The 25,233-nt window shown below is 36.8% G+C and overlaps 1 protein-coding gene across 2 annotated transcripts in view; it reads left to right on the top strand.

The window, feature by feature from the left end:
* The window catches only part of LOC124790139, a 302,687-nt gene extending 277,755 nt beyond the window's left edge, over window positions 1–24,932 (top strand). For both annotated transcript variants that reach the window (XM_047257725.1, XM_047257726.1), the window contains 4 exons: window positions 2,660–2,829; window positions 2,913–3,080; window positions 5,568–5,771; window positions 24,597–24,932. In XM_047257725.1, coding sequence (XP_047113681.1) covers window positions 2,660–2,829; window positions 2,913–3,080; window positions 5,568–5,771; window positions 24,597–24,691 — 637 coding nt within the window. In that variant the 3' untranslated portion in view covers window positions 24,692–24,932. The remainder of the gene's footprint in view (window positions 1–2,659; window positions 2,830–2,912; window positions 3,081–5,567; window positions 5,772–24,596) is intronic.
* The last annotated feature ends 301 nt before the right edge of the window (window positions 24,933–25,233 follow it).

Genomic DNA, 25,233 nt, shown 5'->3' with positions numbered 1-25,233 from the left:
CTACTTAAAAATTCTTGTATATACGACTTAAAATGTGAGGGGACAATGTTTACACCACCAAAATATATTAAGAGATGAAGCCTCCTCTGTTCTAGTTATGAGTAAGTTGATGACAGATATTGTAATTAATAGATATGAATATGTGTTGGATATGCAGATAAACCTAGTCAAACCATGAGTCTGTGTGTCTCGTATCACCAAAGAAATAAAGTGGATTGGAAGCACTAATATTATTTGTGATCGAAGTATTTCGAAGCTCAAAGCATTTCGATATGTAATTTTCTATGAGGTGGTACAGGAATTCAGCCATTTATGCGTTCTGGAGGAGCACAAGATCGCATCTGTAGTGAAGTCCTCATCTATTGCCACTGAGCTGAATAATTTTGCTGGAACTTGTCACAGAATAAAGACAAGGTCAAGATAGTTACTCACTAATACACCATCACAAATAGTTTCATAACAAAGTAAGCACTTTTCCCTCGAGGCAGTGTATTATAGATGAACAGGACTATTTCACAACATTAAAAATTTCCTTTATGACTAAATGTTTTACCTATTTGTTCACTTGTGTTGTTCTTAAGCCATTTACAGAAACTGTAGGATAAATTTCAGTCCTGGATTATTATTATGTGGATCCTTTGTGATCAGAGGAATGTAAGGGGTTGAATAATAATTATTCTTTATCACATGAAGACATGAAATAGCTTCATTTGTACATTTGTTCATTCATTATGGTATATTGGACATACAAACTTGCATTTTTTAAAGTAAATTGTTTACTGTACTTTTATTTTGTAAACCATATCTGTTTGTTTCATACTTTCCTCTTTAGGACTGTTCTTTCTCTTCTTATTCTTCTTCTTCCTCTCCTTGTTCTTGTTCTTCTTCTTCCTAGTGATGTCTTGCAGTCACAGGATTTTATTTTCTTTATTTTTAATGTTAGTGATGGATCCCCTTCCTGCTGCCACACTCAGCTAACTTGATGGGGGAAAGTCATGTACACAATCTGCCTATGAGTCATATAAGCATTGTTCTACATAGATCATATTTTAATTTTTTGCTGTAGGCATTCCAGTAAGTAATGCTTGTGTTTGGACGTCCATCAGACAGTAACAATGTGCAAAGTGATTTGTTACACCATTTGATGCTCCATCAAATCTGTAGAATCTAGTGTGATGCAGTTTACTTATAGGGCTATGGTGTAAATAATTTTCATGAAAGATGAGCATTGGTTGCTTTTCTGGTGCCTGTTAAGTACTGTGGTTTCCATCAAAACACTCTAATTTGGCTACACCACATTTCAAAACTATTGATGGACATCTGTCCATTTTTGAATCCCAAGTTAAAGACCGTTATTTTTCAAGTCCCATCTATTTCCACTTTGCCGCTACATATTCCATTACTATCCTAAATTTACCAATGTAGCATATGAGTTGTCAAAATCTGTTTTAAAATCACAGTTATGCATTCTTCAGCTCCGTGTGTTTCTTACTGGACAACATTTATGACTACTGTATCTTACAAATATCTCTGCCAAGCTTGGTAATGGAAAGTTGTGGTAGAATAAAAAGAATTTAGGAATAAAGGTAACATCTTACCAAATAGTAGAGGCACTCAGTGCATGACAAGACACATAAACAAGACTGAAAACTTTGCTGACTTTCAGATGAGTCCTCTTTCACCTAGAGTATACATCCACGCACGAATACACATATCTGTACAACTATATTATGTTAACTGCTCTCTCTCTCTCTCTCTCTCTCTCTCTCGCTCTCTCTCTCTCTCTCTCTATCTCACACACACACACACACACACACACACACACACACACAACCCCCCTCCCCCTTGTGAATGGAGAGAGAGAGATAGAGAGAGAGAGAGTGTGTGTGTGTGTGTGTGTGTGTGTGTGTGTGTGTGTGTGTGTGTGTGTGTGTGTGTGTTTGTTTCATGTACTGAGGCAGGTACCAGTCCATCCAGGCTGACTGGCACACAGCTTCCCATCCTGGAAGTGGTGCTTGGTGCTATCCAGGCAGATCAAATATATCTCAGAAACTATTGAGAAAGAAATGTAATGATGTCTTTCTTCAAAAAAGTCATTACTATGCTTCCAGTGTGTCTGCTTCCTCCTCAAACGTACTGTATAGGCTTACAACATGTTTTGTGACATACAGGCACAACTTACTTGTACTCCACAAGGTATTCGTCTTGTTCAATTGAGACTGGATAGAGACCTTAATAATTCAATTTTCTGTGTTTAACTTCCATTTGTTGACATCTGTTATTATTGTCAGTCAACTTTCTCTAAACCAAGTTAGACACTTTAATGCTAGATGACTATGTATTCAATTTTTTGTTTTTTCAAAAGCTGTTCCTTGCCGTAGCTTCCAAATAATTCTGAAATTTCACAATTCTGTAATAAATTGCAATCTTTATTACTTGCAACAGATAATAATTTAGTGGTTGTGTTTTATTCACATATGTGGTTTATCTTTTTAATTTCATGGTGCATTAATAGTTGAATAGTTTTACACAAATGAAAGAGGCTTCATAATAATCTTGTTAATACTAATTGTTTGTATTTCAATTTGATAATTATCATTTTTATGGTAATTTATAGAAAATATATTTGCTAGTGCTAATTAAATGCTCTTAATTTTAGGCATTTGATGGAGTTAGAAGACCATAACCAACTAATTATAGGACTGACAGTGACAGTTGGAGCACTCTGTGCAATTCCATTTTTGTGGAATGCTGAGCATGTAGTGGAATACTGTGGTCATACCAATTTACTCATCATTGCTTTTATTTTCTACATCATAAGATTTACAGGTAATCAAATTGTATTCAGTATTCTGAAATTAAACATTTTTGTTTACAGTTTGAACATGTGTAAAATAAATTTTTATTTTCAGTGTTTTCATATCTCTCAAATGCATGGTGGTCTCTGCCTTGTGAAATAATGGAAGTTTTCACGTTGAGCCTCATGTGGGTGACAGCGATCCTGTATACCCGTCACCTTGCTCCTCGGCATCTCACTGCAACTGCTCAGGGAATGGCAGTCATCTTCCATTTCTGTTTAGGTGTGTACTATTATTTTACCTCTTACAAAAACAGGTGTATAATAATCACAAATATCACGATTTCAAGATTTTTTTACAAGTTTTTGAACTAGAAGATATTGAATGCCATTTTCTCATGCACTTTTATTACTACATACTCTGACAGTTGTATAGCTCAGTTATTTTATGTTGGTTCACATAGGAATTCATTAGCTGTACGTTTTATACAAACTTCATAAATGGTACTTACAAGTTTATGTTATTCAGTAAATTCAGAGATGTTGTCTGTGATCTTTCAGTTCACATACCCAGGAAGCTAAGGAATCACCATGTTGATAAAAGAGATGTTAGCTGAATAGAATTACCACCTTTAACTGGAGTGTTTGCTGATATACCCAGTGGGTCAAATTTAGCTGAATGTACAGAAAACATAAATAATAAGAGAAGATTCAAAGCCCTTTTTTGTGGGAGGAGGCTGATCGAAATTACTTAGATAACCCTATGGAGAATGAAATATTTCATGTCATACTGCATTGGTCTCATGTGTCTTATTTTTGAATATCTAGTCCAGTTGTATGAAAGCCTACTGAAACAAAACATTTGTTGGATACTACCTAATATTCATTTCTGTCACACTGTTTTATATACTTGCTTTAGACTCTTCAAAATGACACCTATCTTTGAAGGTGTAAATGATTAATGGAGATGCCTGCAAAACTTACCCATCTCTTATTTAACAGTTCTACACAGGATTATTGGTGCTTTTTGATTTTGTGTTTTAATTTTCACTGTTGATATCATCTGAAATTAACTGGCCCTGGTGTGTAAAACCATGCCAGCTGCAGATGTTACATGTGCTGACTATTCTGGACAGTTAGTGTCATTCTGACTTTTGCAATTACTTTCTGTGACTACTACAGGATGATAGTTCTGTACGAAAGCTGGTTTTCAGTGACGAAGTGGCATTTCATGTACCTGTAAAAGTGAATCATCATAATGTGCATGTTTGTAACATAGAATATCCTCTCTAAATTGTGGAACTCATTCATGATTCACTTAAAGTTAACATCTTTTGTGCCATGTCCTCTTGAAAAGTTTATGAACCATTTTTCTGTATGCAGAAAACTGCTTACACCACAACTGCAGCAAGAAAGTTCAACATGCAAGTTGCCAAAGCAGCATCAACAAAAAAGGTTTCCACCAGGTGACTGGTCTACACAATGGGAGGTCCTAGACACATACACACATTTCATTTCAACAAGAAAATGGAGACTTCATTTTCCAACAATTCAGTGCTCCACAACACTTGAAAATGTTCATGATTACCTCAGTGCCAAATTGCCTCAATGTTGGATTGGACATGCTTTGTATCATGACTCAACTGTTTTCCAGTGGTCCCCATGGTCACCTGACCTAACCCCTTGTGATTTCTTCTTATGGAGTTATGTCAAAGATCCTCTATTCCTGTCTTCACTGCCACTTAATCTGGAATAATTGGAATACTATTGTATTGACATTTGCTGCATCACAAATGATGTCTTTTTGAGCACATGTAATATGAGTTGAAAACTTGTAGAGATGCTCTGACTACTTATATATGTGTATTTCTTTATGTCTTGTAGTTTTTGCACAGCTGTCTTCTCAAACCCCAGAGGTACTAATGAATAACAGAGTATACACACATCACACATTGTATGTGCATTTCTTCAGCTATTTCCATTCAGTGAATGTGAATTAACTTATTAATATTTTTAGCAAGTAATGGTACTGATAATTTTTTAACATTGAATGTCCAGTTATGTAAGGAACACTGAGATTATTCATAACACAGATACATGTTTTTTTTCTTCTTTTAAAGCCTGCTATAGGCTACTAATATCTGGGAACTAATATTGAACAAAATGGCCAATGAAAATGAGATATTACAAAGATAAGGTCAATCTCAGAAAAACTTTGCTCCACCAAAAGAAGTTTACTGTCATCAGACACGTGAACAAATTTTGAGAAAGTTCTAAAGTGTAAGTCGAGGAGAAAATATTGTATGGTAGTGAGGCATGGGCACAGAGTGAGCCAGAGAAGAAGCTGAATGCATTTGAATGTAATTCTACAGAAGAGTGTAAAAAACAAATCAAATAGGCAGATGAAGTATAAAATGTGGAGTGGGTGGAATTAGTGATACATGCAAAGGCATCCAAGCAAGTTAACACAGCAGAAGGGTAGGAAAACTATAAGGGGAGACAAAGTTTGAAATACGCAAAACTATTATTTATTGTGAGTAGTGTAGTATGTGTACAGAGAAGAAAGGACTTGTATAAGATAAGAAGTATCACCAAACTGGCCAAAATACAATATAAGACTAATTTTCTGAAATAATTCTAGAATTTCTTTTTACTTCATGTTTTAGCATGGTAAATAATTCATTAGTGGATTGTAAAATGTGTTTTAAATTTATCTTTTCTTCTGGTACCTTTAAGTTAATAATTTGTTTATACTTTTTGTTTTCAATAGGTCGATGCTTGGGGGCACTGGTTGCAGCATTACTAAGTGCTCACGCTGACGCAGAAGTGTTGTCTCTGCTGACAGTGTATCGTGTGGGTGCTGTGGTAGCTGCAGTAATTGCTACTGTGTATTTCTCAGTGTATTACTGCTGTCTGAAGGCATGCTGTCCAGCCAAGGGTACTACTGGGCCTCGCAGTTCAGGTGTCACGCAAGGTACTGGAACCTTGCTTTGCTCGTGCCTGGCTACCTTACTTATAACAGTTCTACTTCGCTAACAAAAGTATGCAGATCATTTGAGAAGGAATTAATGTGACTCAAGTCACAGTCAAAAGTACCTGTTATTTAGATAGAATGTTTTGTGACCATTCATATTAAATATTCCATTAATTGTAGATTTGTTATACTTTAAGAATTTTTGTGTCTATTACATCAAGGCCAAAATCTCTCTTCACTTCCTTCATTAAACAAAACTCTCAGGCACCTTTTTCATTACTTAATTCTACCACAATACTGAACTACTGTCATAATTTTATCAGTGTCACCTAGAAATAATCTCTCTCTCTCTCTCTCTCTCTCTCTCTCTCTCTCTCTCTCTCTCTCTCTCTCTCTCTCTCCCCTCTCCCACACACTCACACACACACTTTTCCCCTCTCAGTATATCATAAACTCCAGTAAGAAAGAATGAACTGCAGAGTTGTTTAATGAGTTGTTTCTTCATTAAAAAAGACAGTTACTATGGACTAATATTATGTACCTCATTAGCTTTAGTAAAGTCAATATTTGTATTCTTAATGTCACAAGAATTGTATTACCGTGTTCCTATTGTTGTAGGTATATGTAATAAGTTGTAGGTATATGTAATAATAATTGAACATCTTAGTCTGTAGATAGAAAACAAACTATTTTAATACATGTGGAAACGAGACTGCACAAGAAAAACTAGACTTTTAACAAATAAAGTTTTTGTAAAAAACTAGAAAAGAACTATTTTTTAAGTACAGTAGTTATTATGTGGTAAGTCCATTGAATATTTGTCTTGTACATATCAGGAAGTTCAGTCCCTGCCAAATGAAAGTTGACTACAAAGTATTAGAAACACATGCTTAGTAGTGGAGATTGTGTGATATGTGTTTACATTCATTATACTTACAGGAAGACTGCTGCCTTATGTTAGTAAAAAAACTTTATACTATGGGCTATATATTCACTGTACAGATATGATGGCAAGAAGTATGTTTTTCACTAAGTACTATTTTAAAACAAAAATAAAAGAAGTAGGCCTTTCATAGCAATTTTGTTTTTATATGAAATCCTGTACTTTAATCCGCCTTTCTGCATCGTTCCCACCAATATTATCATACAACCAGCTGCTGAATACTAATCTCATAGAAATCTACTGCCTGATTAGACAACCAATTGCATCATGGTCATTTTGATATCTTCATTGTCATCATGGCTCTGATCATCCAGGGGCTTCTTCAAACCAGGAACACATGGTAATCACTGGATGCTAGGTCAGGGCTGTGCAGAGGGTGATAAAGTTTTTAGCAGACAAATAATCCACTCAGCTCTCGAGTTCTATTGGCTGTGTGTGTAGGGACATTGTCATGAAGCAAAACAATTCCCTTCCTCAGCCAGCCACACTTTTTATTTTGCATTGCACAATGAAGTTTTTTGAAGGTCTCACAATAAAATGTAGAATTTACGGTGTCACCACAAGGCAAAAAATCCACAAGTAACACCCCTTTCTTGTCCCAAAAAACAATATGCATGATTTTTCAGGCAGAAATTGTGTGCAGAACTTTACTTTCTTGGATGATGTTGAATGCCACCATTCCATGGATTCCTGCTTTGATTCAGATCTTATGTAACCCACTTATGTTTTGTCACATGTGACAGTTTGGCTTAAAAACTCATCACCTTCCTCACTACAAGGCTCTAGGAAAGTTAATTAACTGGCTAAACATTTGCTTTTGTGCACCTGTCAGCATTTTCGGTACCCAGTGTGAGCATAACTTTAGATAATTTAAACTTTGTGTAAAAGCTGCATAAAATACACTCCTTGACACTTGAGGAAACTCATCACATAACATCAAAATCATAAATCATCTATTTCCTCTCAATATTTCATAAACTTCCTGCACCAAAGTGTCAGTAATGACTGAAAGTCACCCATTTCATTCTCATCATACACATTTGTGCAGCCATCTTTAAGAGCTATTATCCATCACTCATACTGTTTTCTCCATAAACTTCATTGATCTGATGATCAATTTCAGTCACTTTCATGCCTTTACTACTAAGAAAGATGAATCACAGCACAACACGTATTTCACATTTGGCAGGATTCTCAATCAAAGGAGATGTTTCTAAGACTCACAAACAAATGTAAACATGCCAAATGCATGTGCCAAATGCTGACCACAGTGCAGCACTAGCTGCAGAATTTCAAAATGGTACTTACTTTAAAAACATGCCTCGTAATAACAGAAAGTGAATCACCAGGATCATGGCCATTGCATCTGAATGTTATTTACAGCTGTCACTGCTTTTTGTTACCTAATTTCCACCTGTCGCTATTCAGCCTATCTCTTTCCAGCAGGCCTCTGGCCATTATTGCCTCCTAGACCCTTTCCTTCCATGTTCTAGGTGGCCATCCTCTCTTTGTTCTCCCTTGAGGAGACTGTTTCCAAATTCATTTTGGCTGCCAGGAGACACTGCCTTACAACGCACTGTCCATATGGGCCAAAAGGTTCACGTACTTCAGTGAAGGTCAAAGGCCAGTGGTAGCACAACTGCCATCAGGGTCACCCAGGCTGGACAGATTTTGGTTAAAGCACCAGGCAAAGTGGGTCTCAAAATAACCTATCCACACCCATCCAGCCCAAGCCCTAGTCTGCAGTGGGATAAATAGAGTGGATAATAGCTAAAATCATCAAAAGGCAGAAAGGCTGGCCAATACTTACCTTCAGGACATGCAGCTGACACTACTGCTGATAGAGAAACTTAAAATGGAGCACAGCACTCTTTCATTGTAAATAACATAATTATGCTTTCTGCTGTTCAGTGAACCCTCTGCCAGACACTTTAGTGTGATTTGCAGAGTATCCATGTAGACATAGATGTAGATGCTGCATCACATGAATATAAAGTGAAATAATAAATACTTAGAGACAGAAAACAGTTTTCTTTTCTTCGTTATCTATAAAAAGGGAATTTGTATAGTAAAATGTAGTGAATGGAACCATACAATAATTACTAGTTCAATTATTTTTGCCAGTATATTCTGTGTTTTTGAGTATTGAGCTAATGGAGGAGAGGGACAAAAGACATAACATCAAATCATATCATAAGGCATCTTCTGTCTGCAAATATTTCAAAATTTTTGCAATTTAGTTAGTCATAGTTTCCATAAATGATATTCACAATACATGTTACAACATAAAATGTGCCTTGATACATGACTAATAGGAACACAGTTTCCAGACTTCTGGAGAAACATGTTGGAAAAACTGGAAAGGAGGGAGGATACACCACTCAGTCCCTAATCTATGAGCAGCTCACATGTTGTGAGGTACAAGGGGGACAAAATGGAAAAGAAAGGGCCAGAGAGAACAGTAGGTCAAATATGTTAGTAAGCATTGTGCCATCTTCAGTTCAGAGATGACAGAAGGGATGGGGTGAAAACTGAAGATGGATTAAAGGAAGAATAAAAAATGAAAGTGGTAAAAAATGTAGTTCAGTAATAGAAAGAAAAAGTAAAGACCATGTACAGGGGAGGGAGGAAAATAAATAAGTCAATAATATGATAAATTTATATCAAACCTAATATAGCAACAGGAAGGGCTAAGGTAATGGAGGATAAGTCCATGAGGGCAGCAGTATGAGAGACTGTATTGAAGACCAAGTTCTCATCTCTAGAATTTTGAGAAGTTAGTGCTGGATTGGCAGACAAGCTGTATAGGACCAGTCAAATGACTGACAACTGATGAGTAAGAGCATCCAAATGGCCAAAGTGATTTTGCAGGCATTCAGATCTCCCAAGTGATGCTGTAATGCATGTACAGTTCTGTTTTCATTTTTGGGTTCTGCCAGTTAGATGGTTTGTGGTCACCCATATATAAAAGCCATGTAGCAAACACACATCTTTTAAGAAACTTGAGTAGGTTCACATGTTACCCTGTCTTTATAGCCGTACAGAGTACCAGTGTTGCAGCTGATGTAAGTGATAATGGGTTGGTGCATGGGTCCAGTTTTACAATAGAGACAGCAGCTTGAGAAGGAACTTTGGGGTATGGATGATGATTTGGGAACATCACACTCTTTGACTAAGATGTTGCGGAGCTTAGGAGGATGATGGAAGTTCAAAGTTTGTGATGTGAAGAAGTTATTAGGTGTCTAAGTGGACTACTGTTGGTACATGTAATGTAATCTGAAGTGTGAATCAAGCCGCATTAAGATGGAGATCAACATGCAGGAACTTAGTTGTGGAAAGACAAGGTGAATTCCAGTTGGGAATAGGAGGATGAGCTGTTGCAGAAGGTGGAGGAGTTCCTCTTCACCTTAAGTCCTGACCACAAAGGTATTACCAGTGGATCTGTGCTAAGCCAGGGAATACAGCTCCTGGGAGTTGAGGAGTGTCTGCTCCTTACAACCCATGCAAGAACAGCATAGTGATTTGTATTTATTAGAGAGATATATCAATAATTGAGTGAGTGCTGTCTAGACTTAACAGCTTTGAGTGTGGATGACTAGAATATACATTTTGAGCTTCTGAGGAAGAGAAAAATTTCAAAACTGGTACTGCACATATATATATGAAGGACTGTTTGTAATAGAAATTTCATCTTCCACATGAACAGCTGTCTGTCTTCCGATGTACATAACATAATTATGCATTCTGCTGTGATACATGAATGTAAAGTGAAATAATACATACTTAGAGTCAGAAAAGGGTTTTATTTTCTTCTTTATATATAAAAAGGGAATATGTATAGCAAAATTTATTGAATAAAACGTATAATAATTATTAGACCAGTTATATTTTCCAGTACATCCTGTGTTTTTGAGCAGCAAACTAATGGAGGAGAGGCACAGAAGGCAAAACAAATCATGTCATAAGGCATCTTCCATCAGCATATTTCTCAAAATTATTGTAGTTTAGTTAGTCACAGGCTCCTTAAATCGTATTCACAATAGATCTTACAACATAAAGTGTACCTGTTGTACTATACTAAGAGGAATGCAGCTCCTGGACTTCTGGAGAAAATTGATATGATAGTAACTAACAAACAAAAAGTCAAACACAGATATTTATTTACCTGCTGCAGAATAAATTTATTCTCAAAAGGAAGACTACCAGCGAAAGCTAGTAGTCATGCCACTGCTTACATACATTGTGATAGAGAGATTGCCAACAATGCAGTACAGTTGTTAATAAAATTACACTTTACATTACAGAATGTCTCAGAAGAACAAAGCCTTTATCGTAAAATATTAATGTCTAATAGGTTTGAAGCTTACAAGAAAGGAAGAAGGTTCTATTAAATGATGATGGGACAGCTTCACCAGAAATGACTATGAAGCACATAAAAATTTGACAAAACAGAATGAAATGTGAAAAAGAGATCAAAAATTGGAAACCATGGTTTATTAGAAATTTGTTGGTTCTTGCTGTAAACTGTTTGATGTGAAGTAATTGAAAACTTGAGTAGTTGCTTGTTTGCAATATATGAATGTGATATAAAAAACTAAGAATGCGCAGAAATATTTGCTGAGAATGAAACTTCATACAGGGAACAATCCGATTATGAGAAATACTGTAAGGTATTGTCATATTACTTTGATACATGAACTCATGAAAGTTCATTTGTGGCCAGTGTGTCTCAATGAACTCATTATCAAGCCTGTAACTACTAAATGTGCTGTCACATAGAAAATACAGGAAAAAGTTCTTGTTGCCATGTAATACGCTGGTTCCTAAAGTCTGTGCTGGAATCAGATCTCTACAAAAAAAAAAAAAAAATTCTGTTGCCGTAAAATAAGTGAAAACTAAAGTTTTGTCAATGCTTACTTTTGGTTTTTAAGCTACCACAACATTGTATAGTGTCAGAGAAATTAATGTAATCATAATCATTGATAATTTTGAACTTTTTGTGGTTAATGCTGCTTAAATGATTGAGCATATGGCAGCTGCATTCTTACGTCTATGGTCTACTGCGTAATGGCACTGGTCACACGTGTGGAGGTCCCAGACTGAACTTCTGAAGAGCATCTCAGATATTTCTCTGGTGTGAGTATCTGAAACAAAGGACAGTCTTCTAAAGCCAAATGAAAATATATTTTAAAAAAAGAAAGGAAAAAAAGAAAGAATGTAATGGCATTAACATTGACATACGAGCCAAAAAGATATTGCATTAAATTGAAAGACTTTAAACAGTTTGGGTGTAAAATGAAATTTAATTATTTGGTGACTGCATACTGCAATACTGTGTGGCTGTGCTGCTCTGAGCAGTACTTGCTGATATCAAACTGCCTGTATGATATTAAGGACAACAAATATGAAAGCATGAGTACAGTGCAGTGCAAAAGTACACAAAAAATGAATCACTGTATGATTGAGTAACTGGCTTCATTTTTTGCAGCTACTGTTTGATAAAGACAGTATTTGTCTTCTTATTTGACTGTCCCATCACTATAATAATTTTAATAACTGCAAAAAATGATTGCAGACTCTTACTCATGCTTTGCTTACTCATACTTGTCTGTTGACAGTATTTGCCTTCATCATTGGTAAATGAACACTGATCTTGGGTATGTTTTCTATGTGACTGCAGTCCAAGCATCAAACTGATGTTTGTATCACTCAATGATACAAACTGTAATGACTGTCTAAAATATTGGTACCAAAATCAAAAAATATAATTTTAGTAGAAACCAATAAATTTGTCATAATAAGTCACAGTGATTAAGTCAAGTAGTTTGCTTCTGTTATATACTGCCATGTGGCAGCCATTATACTGGAGATGTTAGTAAATACGGTTTTTGATCACCTGGAACCTCTCCAGTGACTGTGGTTCATTGTGAAATTCATGAAATTTTTGCAGAACACCTTTGTACCATTTGTTACTCACAGTAACACATAGTGCCACAACTCATGGTGGAGGAGGAAATCTACACAAGATTCCTATGGTCTAAAACTAACTCACATGATAATGATCCATTTTATTCATCTTAATGTTGTAGGGTACTGTAATCCCCACTTTTCTTTCAAATAATCAATCAAGCAATTAATATCAGAGCATATGTTTTACTACTACAGAAGAACACAATATGGAGGAAATTCAGACTGGTACTTTACTGTAATATGAGTATTACGGATATCTAAGAAATCTTAGACTGAAGAGCAAAACTTGTTCCAAAAATAAACAAAATATATTCCATTGAAATTGTTCAAGTCCATGCACTAACAAGCTCACTTTCTGATGAGGAGGTACGAGATATCTGCAGAGTTGTTGTAGACAGCCAGGTGTCCATGACAGGACTGTAGGTTCATGCATTGTTTGCCAGTGAGACACAGTGGTTGACATACCAGGGGCCCATTTTCATCTTGTGTAAACATCTCCTTCATGAGAATACGTCCTCCACCAGCATGTAAGGTGTGCCATTGACAAGTCAGGTGTGTCATCTGATGTGCCTTTTGTGGTACTTTTACCCTGATATTGGAATTTAATAAAGTATACCTCAATTCATCGGTCCTTGTGACATTTTTCTCTTCAGTGACTTGCAGCAGTAATTCCGCAAATCTTTGCACCCTGTGATGCACAATGAGCAGAGGTATATAACTGCAACAGGCACTCCTGTACACTATAGATGGTATGGTTGCTCACCGGTGGTTGTTATCCAGCATTTAATTGATGATTTATTTGCTTCATTGTGATCCCCGTATCTGCTGTTATTATCCACAACAGTCAATGGTGACCACTGTCATCAACATGTGTTGCTCAATGCTGTTGATTCTGACACTGCCAGTATTCCCCAGATGAAGGTATTCATGGCAGACTCTCAACATTTTGCCATCTGTGGCTGTTATAAATGAATATATCCTTGTATAATCAAAGTCTCTATTCATTTCATCTTTTATTTTCTTGAACAGAATGAAAGTTTGGGTCTGTGACACTGAAACACATACAACTCACTTGTCCTCCTTTTAGCTACCTTGACAGTATTCTCAGTGACCCTCGCCACACACACACACACACACACACACACACACACACACCCCTTATCCCCCCTTCTGTCTTCCCTTCCAATTACTTTATGATTACGCAAGTGACAAGTCCATATTTTCATTTTGGTCCCACCATGTCATAGTTTTATATTCTCTTTCTCTATGACAAGTTTACCTGTTTCACTACTTTCTCATTATACCTGCATACCAAGCTAACAATTATGTTCGATGGCAGTCAGATCTCAGTGCCCAACAAGCACAGTGTTTTGATAAGCTACTATTTACCATCATCTTGTAGGTTTTGCCAAAATATTGTGCCTGTTGGACTTGAAAATGCCAAGATGTGCTCATAAACCTGAGAATTATCCTTGCAGAACTTCAGGAAAGTGTCTCTCTCTCTCTTTTTTTTTTTCAATGTTAAATTATACTTGTATCTTCAGTGCTAGGAGATAAGCATGCCTCATCTTAGACAATCTCTTCGTCTCGCATGTTCACGTGGAAACACTTTAAAAGAACTGATAGTACACTTCACTCACTCTTCTATCTGACCATTGCTAATTATGTATTTGGCAACTGGTCCTGATTTGTGATTGTTTCAGTACCAGGGTAATAAGAGGTGAGCTGACATTTTTAATTACTGGTAAATTGTTTTGAAGTATGATTTTCAACTTTTGAATTATTAATGTTTTTGTGGCTTTTTTTCATACACTGAGAATAGCAGGAGTGATCACTGCCTTAAAAAAAAATTTAAAAAAATGATTTTGATAGTACATGGAGAGGAGAGCATTTATTTTATGGACAGGAAGAATAAATCACAGCATGCTACAAGACTCATATTTGATTTATATAAGGTGTTAAAAAAATTAGAGGCCATGATTTCAGGTGTGTATCCCCCATATGCATACAATAAAAATTAATTACAAGTTGTGTCCAGAAATTCTTGATTCCCCAAGTTATTCTTCCAAACACTGATATTCAACAGAACATTTTTCTTCCCACAGATAGTTGTCACTATAGACAATGTTCAAAATTTCCACCTCATACAGGAATACAGGTCTCACATCGATGTCTCATGGCCCTGCAAATGTGGTCCCAAATTCCAGGAGTATTGGGTATTTCCCCACAACCTGCTGCAATTTGATTCCAAAGACATTTCCCACATCAATGATTTTAAATGGCTCCACAAGTAGAAATCAATAGCGTCCAAATGTGTAAGCAGGGAGGCCAAACAATTAGGCTGCCTCTCACTATCCAATGACCAGGGATCATTTGATCCAAGTACCAATGAGCCACATGACTGAAGTGAGCAGGAGATGCATCGTGCAAAAAGCGAGCTTATTTTTTATGATTTGTATGTTACTTCAGAGTATGATGTATAGTGTTTTCAGAAAGTCTGTGTATATCTGCCTTGTAAGTCTGTATAGAAGTACATAGGACCCAACCAACTAATCATCAATGATACAGACCCACATGTTGAGGGAGAACTGCAATGGCGATGAGACATAACAATTACATGTAAGTTTTCATACATCCATACCTGCTGATTGTAGAAGTTTGTGTTGCTATCTCATGTGAACTAGGCTTCATCTGTGAGTAATACTCAGGCACAAAACTTCATATATGTAACAAACTGCTACAAGATCCAATGGCAGAACATAATTCATGCAGAGTAATGTGCTCATGACTGGGCCTGCAGATGTTGCAAATGATAAGGATACAACTGTTGCTCTTGCAACAGTCTTCAGATAGGAACATTCAACTGAACTGCTAACGTTCATGTGGTGATAGAAGGAGTTGTGTGCACAGAATCCAGATTCTCCTCCTGTACAACTGGAGGTCTAGATCCTCGATTTGTAGATCTTGATTATACCATTCCCAAACCAAGACATGTAAATTTTCCATGAGTGCACAGATGGTAATGGAGGTGATCAAATGTCTTCTGATTAGGACATCTTCACTTTGGGGATCTTTACTGGTGTAAACAATGAACCAGTGCAACATCGCCATCTGCCTTACTGCACATGAAACACTTTTTCTGCCAGCTCTAATTCCAGTGTGTGTTGAGTGCCAAACAAAACACTCAACATACCCTACATTTTGCTATTAACTGTCCTGGTAATATCTTCTATTGCAGCAACTACTAATGGGAAGAAAAAGTCCTAGTGAATATCACTGCTTTGAAGACAATAACTTGAAAAACAATCATTTTGAGATCTTCATTGTAATTAAATCCCAGTGAATATCACTGTTTTCAAGACAATAACTTGAAAAAAAGTAATTTTGATATATATTTTGTAATTAAATTTTTTATTGTCTGCTGATGAGCAATACATACCTGAAATTATGCCCTCTATTTTTGAAATGTTTCATGTTTACAGAAACAGGGTGTAGTCTAAGAAAGTGGTGTTGCCACATGGAATAGAACTCTCACATTGGAGAAGTCTGGTGAAGTTCCTCACAATCTATTGCACCTTTTGGTTTTTTCGTTTATCTGAGCTGTTGAAACCTGACTGTCAATAAACAATAAACCCTAAACTACCTCGTTCTCATCTCCATCTTCCCCCTTCTTCTTTCTCTTCTTCATCTTGTTTCATAGTGCCTGAATCCTAAGTAGCTCAAACTTATTGTGATGTTTAAATACACTGAAAATATGAATGAATGAAATAATACATAAGTAAAGAACAAGAAATAAAGGTTATGAAGATTAATATATTTTAAACATAAAACAATATTTTTTCCAGGTTTAGTTGTGTAAGCTAGTACTCTAAGCTGTTTCAATAAAGCTTTATCTACAACACACACACACACACACACACACACACACACACACACACACACACACACACAGACACACAAATAGGGTTTCCTGTGCTTGGATGCAAGCTGAAGATTGCGATCACAAATGTTATGCTTGCAAATTTTACTTCAGTGAAATGCAAATTATTGTACTGAATGGGAAGTACACTAGATGAGTAAGTCCCTAAAGGGCTCTCTCTGTTTCATGAAGTAGATCTTGCCAGGCTGCAGATTGAATAGTGATAAGAAGACAGGCACAGAGAACAAGTTTTGAAGTGAGGGCATCAAAATAATAAGAACCATAAGGGAAGGACTGTGGGCAAGGACCACTGGATTTTACTGGAATGATCAGAAGTTTTGAAGGGTAATAAATTATTTTATGTTGGTAGAATATTGTGTACAGTGGACGTGCATAGAAAAGTGGCTGAGAATACAAATACTGTGTGTAAGTGGAATACTTAGTGCTTGAAGCTTCCCAGCAGATTGAAGCTGTTTGCCAGATCAGGACTCAAACCTACAACCTTGCCTTTTGCAGGCAATGCTCTTACTGACCAAGTAACCAAAGTGTGACTCACTACCTGCTTTCACTGCACTTCACAGAAGCTCTCTTGCATACATTGCTGGGCTAGCAGTCCTGAAGGAAAGGATACTATGGGAAAATGTCTTACCTAAAAGCTAGGGGTTTGTTTCCAGAATAGATAATTCAAACTGCAGTGGGACGTGCATTGATTTGAAACTTCCTGACATATTACAACTGTGTGCTGGACCATGCACATTCTGCAGGATTACTGAAGATTGTAGTACCTCTGGCCAGCTTTTACCCATGACATCGTCAAGAAGGGGGCACCTCTATTGAAAGCTTACACAATGTAGCGTCCATGACATCACACTTTACACATGCATACAGACACAAATTTTATGAAAAATATTTAATTGCAGAAATAACATGAAATTAATGGGACAACCATAGGAACTGGGGAATTCTGGGTGGGGATAAACTAAATATGCAACAGTCCTAATAAAAAAGACATACAAAAACAGATACGTACACAAAAATTGAGCAAACACAAACCTCAACACTCAACCAAACCTCAGTTAAATAAAAGAAACCTGGTATCAACATTTCACTTGCTCTATTTAGCTCACTCAGAGATAAAAAAGGCACCAGAAATTCAACAAATCTTATACTGAATATTTCACTTGATCTATATCAAAGTTCACGATACCATAACACCAGAACTCACCCATACACCTGACATGGAAAACTTAACTGCATCAAAATAGGTAAAACGAACTCCACCAGAACTATCAATCACAATCCAGCATAATTACTGACAACTAACAGCACAATCCAAAAATTCATAAAAATTGCCTTAATGCCAATTTCAAAAAAAGAAAAAAACCCGCATATAACAACATACTACAAAAACAACAATATAAAAATACTTACCAACAAAATTCAGAATTCTCAGACTAGGAATTCCTCCAGATAGAATACCATATTTCGTCATGCTGCCAGTGCCATCTGGACTGGTCCCTGGTCCAAGCTGTAGCAGCAGCTTTGGTCAGTATCATACTTTCTCCAAAAATGTGATACTTCATATACTGTAGAAATTTAATTGTGGACAATATGTCATCCCCCCACTGTGGAATGCAATGACCTGCTTGTGAGCTTTATTGTCATACCCATAACTAACAAAATCTAAAAACTAAAATGAATTCCCCAACCATAAACAACACACTGCACAAATAATTCCAACCTGAAAATGTATATATTGCCCTTAACTACCAACATCACTCTAACTCATTAGCAACCCACCACAAAGACTTCAAATATTATTCTTACAAACAACCCTAAAGCAGTCAAGTGAAATCACTGACAACACTTGCAAAGAATTTAGAAACATAAACATCCCACACTAAAGAGTGCCACTGCATACTCCATCACACCCTCTGAAAACATGATCCATTTCAAGTACACAATGTCACCATGATGTCACACAACAGAATCATGGATCAAAGCGACAGGTGGTACTGAAAACTTTGGTAGACTCCACCCTGCTGCAGAATGAAAGGTTCATTCTGGAAATAATTCCTCAGACTGTGGTTAAGCCATTTCTCCACAGTACCCTTTCTTTCAAGTCTAGCAAGGTTTATAGGGGAGCTTCTGTGAAGTTTGAAAAGTAGGAGAAATGTACTGACAGCTGTGAAGGTAGTTTGTGAGTTATGCAAAGATATTTCAGCAAATAAGAGCATTTTTCATGAAAGCCAATATCTCAGGTTATAGTCCCAGTCTGGCACACAGTTTTGATCTGTCAGGGAGTTCGAAAATAGTGCATCCTCTACTGCATGGTGAAAAACTCATTCTGTAAATACTCAAGGCTTTTTAGACTGTTTGGAACAGTTAATTGGGTTTAAGGTACAATGGGAACAAACTGTGAGGAGTTCATTCACTACAAGGAATGTACATATGGTGACATGAAGGAAAGAGGAAAGTTGAGAATACCAATCATTAAGGTAACAAGGAAGAAGAATTATGCAAATAGATAGTCCCATCCACTAGGTCAAAGTAGGTTGATTTGATCTGAACAGGGTGACAATAACAACAATAGTTCTAGTCCACTATTGCTCACATGGAAACAGTGTTTATTGTTCTGTTTCACACCCTGTGATTCTAGCTAGGTCAACCAGTAACCAGAAGGGGGCCATATATTAATTCTTTATTAGACACAATTTCTTCAGGACTTGATGATTCAAATATTCTGCATCTTGTGATCTACAACACTTTGCACTGGAAGGTGAGGCATGGTGTGGTTGCATCACCCACACTTTCTACACTTATGGGCTTACACTTACGGGCTTCATTCTCTATACCCATCATGTGGTCCCTTAAAGTTTTCATGGCCTGTCATTAGTTGTACCATGAATTTAGTCTGTCTCCACTTCAAGCCCAGGATTACAGAACTTGTTTTAAAACAAGGCTTTGGCATCATTAGCTTACCATATTTTTGTTTTCGAATCATAGTCCAATGTTTTACATGCTGCATTCTGATCGAGCTTCATAGTTTTGATTGAATCATTGCTTTAGTGATGGTTAGGACAGGTTCCGGTCCAATAAGTGCAGTCATTGCACCTGTCCTGGATAGTCTTATCAGCTTGTTCCATACCACTGATTTCTGAGTGACCAGGGACCCACAGCAGATTTACCCTGTTTTGTTACTTTCCCCTCTGTGGCATCCTGCAGTGACCTTTGATCTCATTGCAGTGGCTGACAGACATTTCAGAGCTGCTTGGCTATGTGAATAAATCTAGATGCAACAATTTTTGTAGCATTTACACAAATTCACCTCTCCGCACACCCTGATAGCAGATATTTCTGCTTACAAGGGAACCTCCCCATCACACCCCCCCCCAGATTTAGTTATAAGTTGGCACAGTGGATAGGCCTTGAAAAACTGAACACAGATCAATCGAGAAAACAGGAAGAAGTTGTGTGGAACTATGAAAAAATAAGCAAAATATACAAACTGAGTAGTCCATGCGCAAGATAGGCAACACCAAGGTTAATGTTAGCTCAGGAGCGCCATGGTCCCGTGGTTAGTGTGAGCGGCTGCGGAACGAGAGGTCCTTGGTTCAAGTCCCCCTTGGAGCGAAAAGTTTACTTTCTTTATTTTCGCAAAGTTATGATCTGTCCGTTCGTGCATTGACGTCTCTGTTCATAGTAATAAGTTCAGTGTCTGTGTTTTGCGACCGCACCGCAAAACCGTGCCATTAGTAGACGATAGGACGTGCCTCTCCAATGGGAACCGAAAACATTTGATCGCAAGGTCATAGGTCAACCGATTCCTCTGCAGGAAAACACGTCTGATATATTCTATATGACACTGGTGATGGCATGTGCGTCACATGACAGGAATATGTTGTCCACCCACCTAACTTGTACACTTGGCGAATGGGTAAAAAGATTCTTCTACTCTGCCCGATTTTGGTTTTCTTGTGGATGTGATAATCACTCCCAAAAAAGTGATGAAAACCTAAGAGTTTGTCACATAAACTGAAAATAAAAAATTAAGATTTTCACATGAGGGAAGATTTGAACCTAGGACCTCTCGCCCCGCAGCTGCTCACGCTAACCACGGGACCAGGGCTCTCCGGAGCTCATGTTATCCTTGTGTTGCTTATGTTGCGCATGGACTACTCAGTTTGTATGTTTTGCTTATTTTTTCATAGTTCCACACAACTTCTTCCTGTTTTCTCGATTGATCTGTGTTCAGTTTTTCAAGGTCTATCCACTGTGCCAACTTATAACTAAATCTGAGGGGGGTGCGATGGGGAGGTTCCCTTGTTAGATTGCTGTGGCCACCTTCCTTAGAGAGACTGCACTCCCTAGTCTAGGTTGTATCCCATATATCCTGGTCCTAGCTCCTTCATCAGTTTTTGATCTGTCAGTTAACCAGACTGTGTCTCTTGCACAGTGTTGTGATCCATTCTTTCACTGCACCGTACTTGTAGTTGTTATATTGATAGGTTTATTGAAGCAGCTGAAGTTACTATATAGTCAGCTGGCATTCCCCCGACCATTCCTCTATTTGCCACATTCCCTATGTTGTCGTGGGATTCTGGATAATCTGAAGGTATCCAGTTATTTCCAGTTGTTAGCCTGTTTGCCCATGCCACTGCCTCCATTGTAATTCAAAGGTATGAGAATAGGGTTGAGAGAACGCAGCAAATATAGGAAGCAGGAGAACATTAAGTATGAACTGAGCATTTCCTGTGATAGAATGACATTCAAAACATTTTAATTCTTAGCTATGACCTAAAGCAGAGATCAAATTAATAAAGTTTTAATTTGTAATAAAGTTTTCTTTTAAAACTGACATCAAAGGAATAGTCTATTGCAGTAGGCTAGCGGAATAATGTCATAGTTTATTTTTAAAATGTTCTCAGAAAGACTTTGACAGAGTAGGTGAGGGAAACACTGTAGCTATTGGGAAGAATATGAAAATGCTTGTCAGACTTAACAATGAATCAAACTCAGTCACAGACACAAGTGATCAATAGTAGTTCAGTTACAATATTTATATATTTATTTATTGGGCGGGGGGGGGGGGGGGAGAAGGGGAGAAGGAGGGGGCACAGGGACACGTTCATTGTCTTGATTGATTTAATGCTATTCACTCATACAGAAAGGGTGTAGAGGGTGGGAGGCATCTGGCAGATGTACATAGACACTCCTCAGATAGCTATTGGACTAATTATGGCAGTAATTTCAAGTGTAATCAAACAGAGCCCTAAATGTTGCTGCAGGAATCAGTATTATAGAGAAGGTCTTTTGCAGACCAAGAATGAAGAACCCATAATATATTGTATGGTAAACAATTTCATATGTATGTAGCTCAACATCTAACATAGTCAGTGTACCAACAGATAGAGCTAACAAGCAGATTTAGCTAACAACAGGAAGAAGTAACGTGCCATGGGGATTCAGCAAGAAGTTGTTTGCTACTGTGATTTTTGGCAGGCTATTTCTCTTCAGCTCTGAGTTTTAAAAACTCAAAAAACTCATTGCAGTTGATTTCCACAGCAGGCACAAGAGCTTTTTTCTGGTTTTATTTTTGTATTCATATAAATATTTACATGTCAAGTTCAATCCTATACTATTGTTTGTGGTTTGGTTTGGGACTGTTATGACATCTGATCTCTCTAATTGCAAACTAGTGGTAAAATCAGTAACATATGTTTGAAAACTGGCTTCCTTTTCCAAGATAATTTGTTTGCTTTAGGGAAGTAAATGGAAAATTTCCAAAATTAAAATGAAATTCAAGATTTTTGTTATATTTCTATCTGCTGATGCCCAACTGTACATTAAAAGAGGGAACTTGACCAGGAGTTCCACTGTTGTCACATCAGTCTTTCATATGTAGTATCCAAATGGTAGTGACAGTTGTCTGATAATCACCTACGACCGCTCACATAAATGTCATTCATGAAGTAAAAGCTTCCTGACATAAACAGTCAATTAATGGAAAATTCAGGATGTAATTTTTCTTCCAATACCTTATCATGTTTCTGTCACATTCTGTAATGTCGTTTTTTGTTGCTTTCTTCTAACTTACGTAGAAGTTCAGCAAACAGATCTGGTACAGGCAAACAGATAGCCCTATCTGTAATTCACCTGTTTCCCTTTCTACAAATTGTCTTTTCAGTATCTCAGCACCTCTGCAATCCATCGTATTATTTTCTGTACAATACAGTGCTCCCAGTTCATTACTTATTCCAGTTCCTTGCTGAGTATTGGCCTGTTAGGTTATGTACTTCAATGCCTTGTACTGTTTTTGGTGCAGATGAGCCTTGGCTAGCTTGCTGTTCTGTCTGTTTCCTACACCTAACCATGATTCGTTACACAAAATACAGCACATATTTGATATGAACTACACTAAATCTCTATACAAGAAGCAACAACATACAAGTAAACAATTCAGTGCTCCAATACTAGAAGCAATACTGCCAACACCAGAAACTATCGTCTGTACGTTCACTTTACTAATTACTCAACAACAGGAAATTCTATACTGCCACCCCTACCTGTTGATGAGTAATCTTGTATTCCACGTTTACTTCAATAATCATGAATTGAGCCTTGCATCTAATAATTGCAACTGTGTAGCATAAACACTGTTATAAGCAGTGACCAAGAAAAAACAATCTCATGACATAATATAAAAATCACTTGCTTTGTTTGTCCCTATTTATACAACCTCCCTAAGCACCAAAGTCCAAATGATCATGGTTTTACCACCAGCAGACACTCACTCTCCCCTAATGTCCGAATGAGTCCCAGTGCATCACCTCTTTCCTGGTAATCAAGACTGTGTTCTTGTCCATCACTACTCTATTATAAATAAGAGTACTGTAATGGATCATTCTTATGAAAACTCATTCAGATTAAATCTAGAGAGATCCCTACTAGGCACCCAGAACTGTAATCAGCTCACTTGTTTCAGTTTCATCACTGGATCCAAAGTGTGGGCACTATCCTCATTCCTCCATTCTAACTACCATTTACATACTTTCAGTTTTCCTGATGACCCATTTTTGTGTGTATGGGTCTCCAATTCATTGATTTTTCAACAAAAACCACTGTTCACGTGAAAATGACCAGTTAACAACAGTAAGCACACCAGACAAAAAATTTGCTGTCCTCAAGACACATCACACTAATACTGTGTAACATGACCTGTAACCTTGATGATGGCCTCAATTCAGTGAGGAGGAGAGGTTTCTTTATGTATGCCACAACCAGCTAAAACCTCTCAATGTTGATTAGATACAGTAGATCTACCAAACTGCGGGTGTGCTGATTGCTATATTTTACCCCCTGTACCAACTATTTCCAAATGCACAAGAGACTTTTGCTCCATTATATGTAGATCAACTCCAAGGAATTGAACACTCCCTAACTTGGTGGAATATGTTCAAAAAAGTTTAAAAAAACAATGAACACAGTATTTGATGTTGTTCTAGTTACCTTGAAGAAATCGTCCAATACCCTGTACATATCAAGGCTTGTTAGTTGATTCCGTGACTAATCTTTGTGTAATGGAGGAATTAAGAGATAACACCTTTCATGAAGATATTGTTATAGTTGCAGCTACAAGTATCTCTTAGATTCGATCACAAATTTTATGGTCCTATATGCTTATTTATAATTATTTTATATATAGCGGACTAATTTCATAGTCGTTTTTGTTGATGTCCTTGAGTTATTAAATTTTGGCAAATTATTATCGGTGTTTGTTGATGGAATTTGTGTTCAAGCGGAATTACAAATTTACTGTGTTGATGTTAACTAGCTGTAGGCAGCAAATGAGAAATACAAATATCATGGCTTGCTGGAAGAAGTCAGGTTTTAGTCATTAAGTCTCTGTTGGTTGTATGTTTAGTTCTTTTATCTTATGACTGAAAATCAGTGCCACATTAATAATCCACAATTTATATGTTTTTGTTTTCAGGAGGCCCAACGTCAAATGGAACGTACACTCCTTTGCGCTTCTACCACAATGGTAGTGGCCAAAAGGAAGAAACAAAGAGTCAAAAGCGTTACTAAACCTGATCCATGTTTTGTGTGCACAACATGGAAGTCAGTGACTTTGTGCAAATTTCTTCTTCTAGGAGAGCACCATTCAGGAACAAAAGACTTGCCATGAACATTTTTCAGAAGTGATCAATGTGTTTTAGATGGTTTTGTAATTTTTAATTACATGTAAAGTATCTTTCTTTTTGTTTATTTAAATGTGTATCTTATATACAAATGGAATAAAATATTTTTATTTTAATATTTTCACAAATTGTGGAATATTTCATTTTCAATTTGTATTAAGTTTAAAATCTGCTACACTTAGAGATTTATGTACAAATAATAGCAGATTTCCCTTCTTCTTTACATAAATTTTGAAAACTGTTTAATATTTGAATTTAATTTCTCTTTCAAATAAATCTTTTTATTTTGCAATTATACAGGGCAATTCAAAATTAATACAGCAATTACAAATGCCTGTGACTACTTAATGCATACCTGTACAGTAATAAAATTACACACAATACAAAATAAAATTCAAAATTTTGAATGTTGTGCATGTTGGGCCATGG

Source organism: Schistocerca piceifrons, chromosome 3 (genome assembly GCF_021461385.2).
Source record: "Schistocerca piceifrons isolate TAMUIC-IGC-003096 chromosome 3, iqSchPice1.1, whole genome shotgun sequence".
Taxonomy (NCBI): domain Eukaryota; kingdom Metazoa; phylum Arthropoda; class Insecta; order Orthoptera; family Acrididae; genus Schistocerca; species Schistocerca piceifrons.
This window is presented reverse-complemented; position numbering and strand designations above follow the sequence as displayed.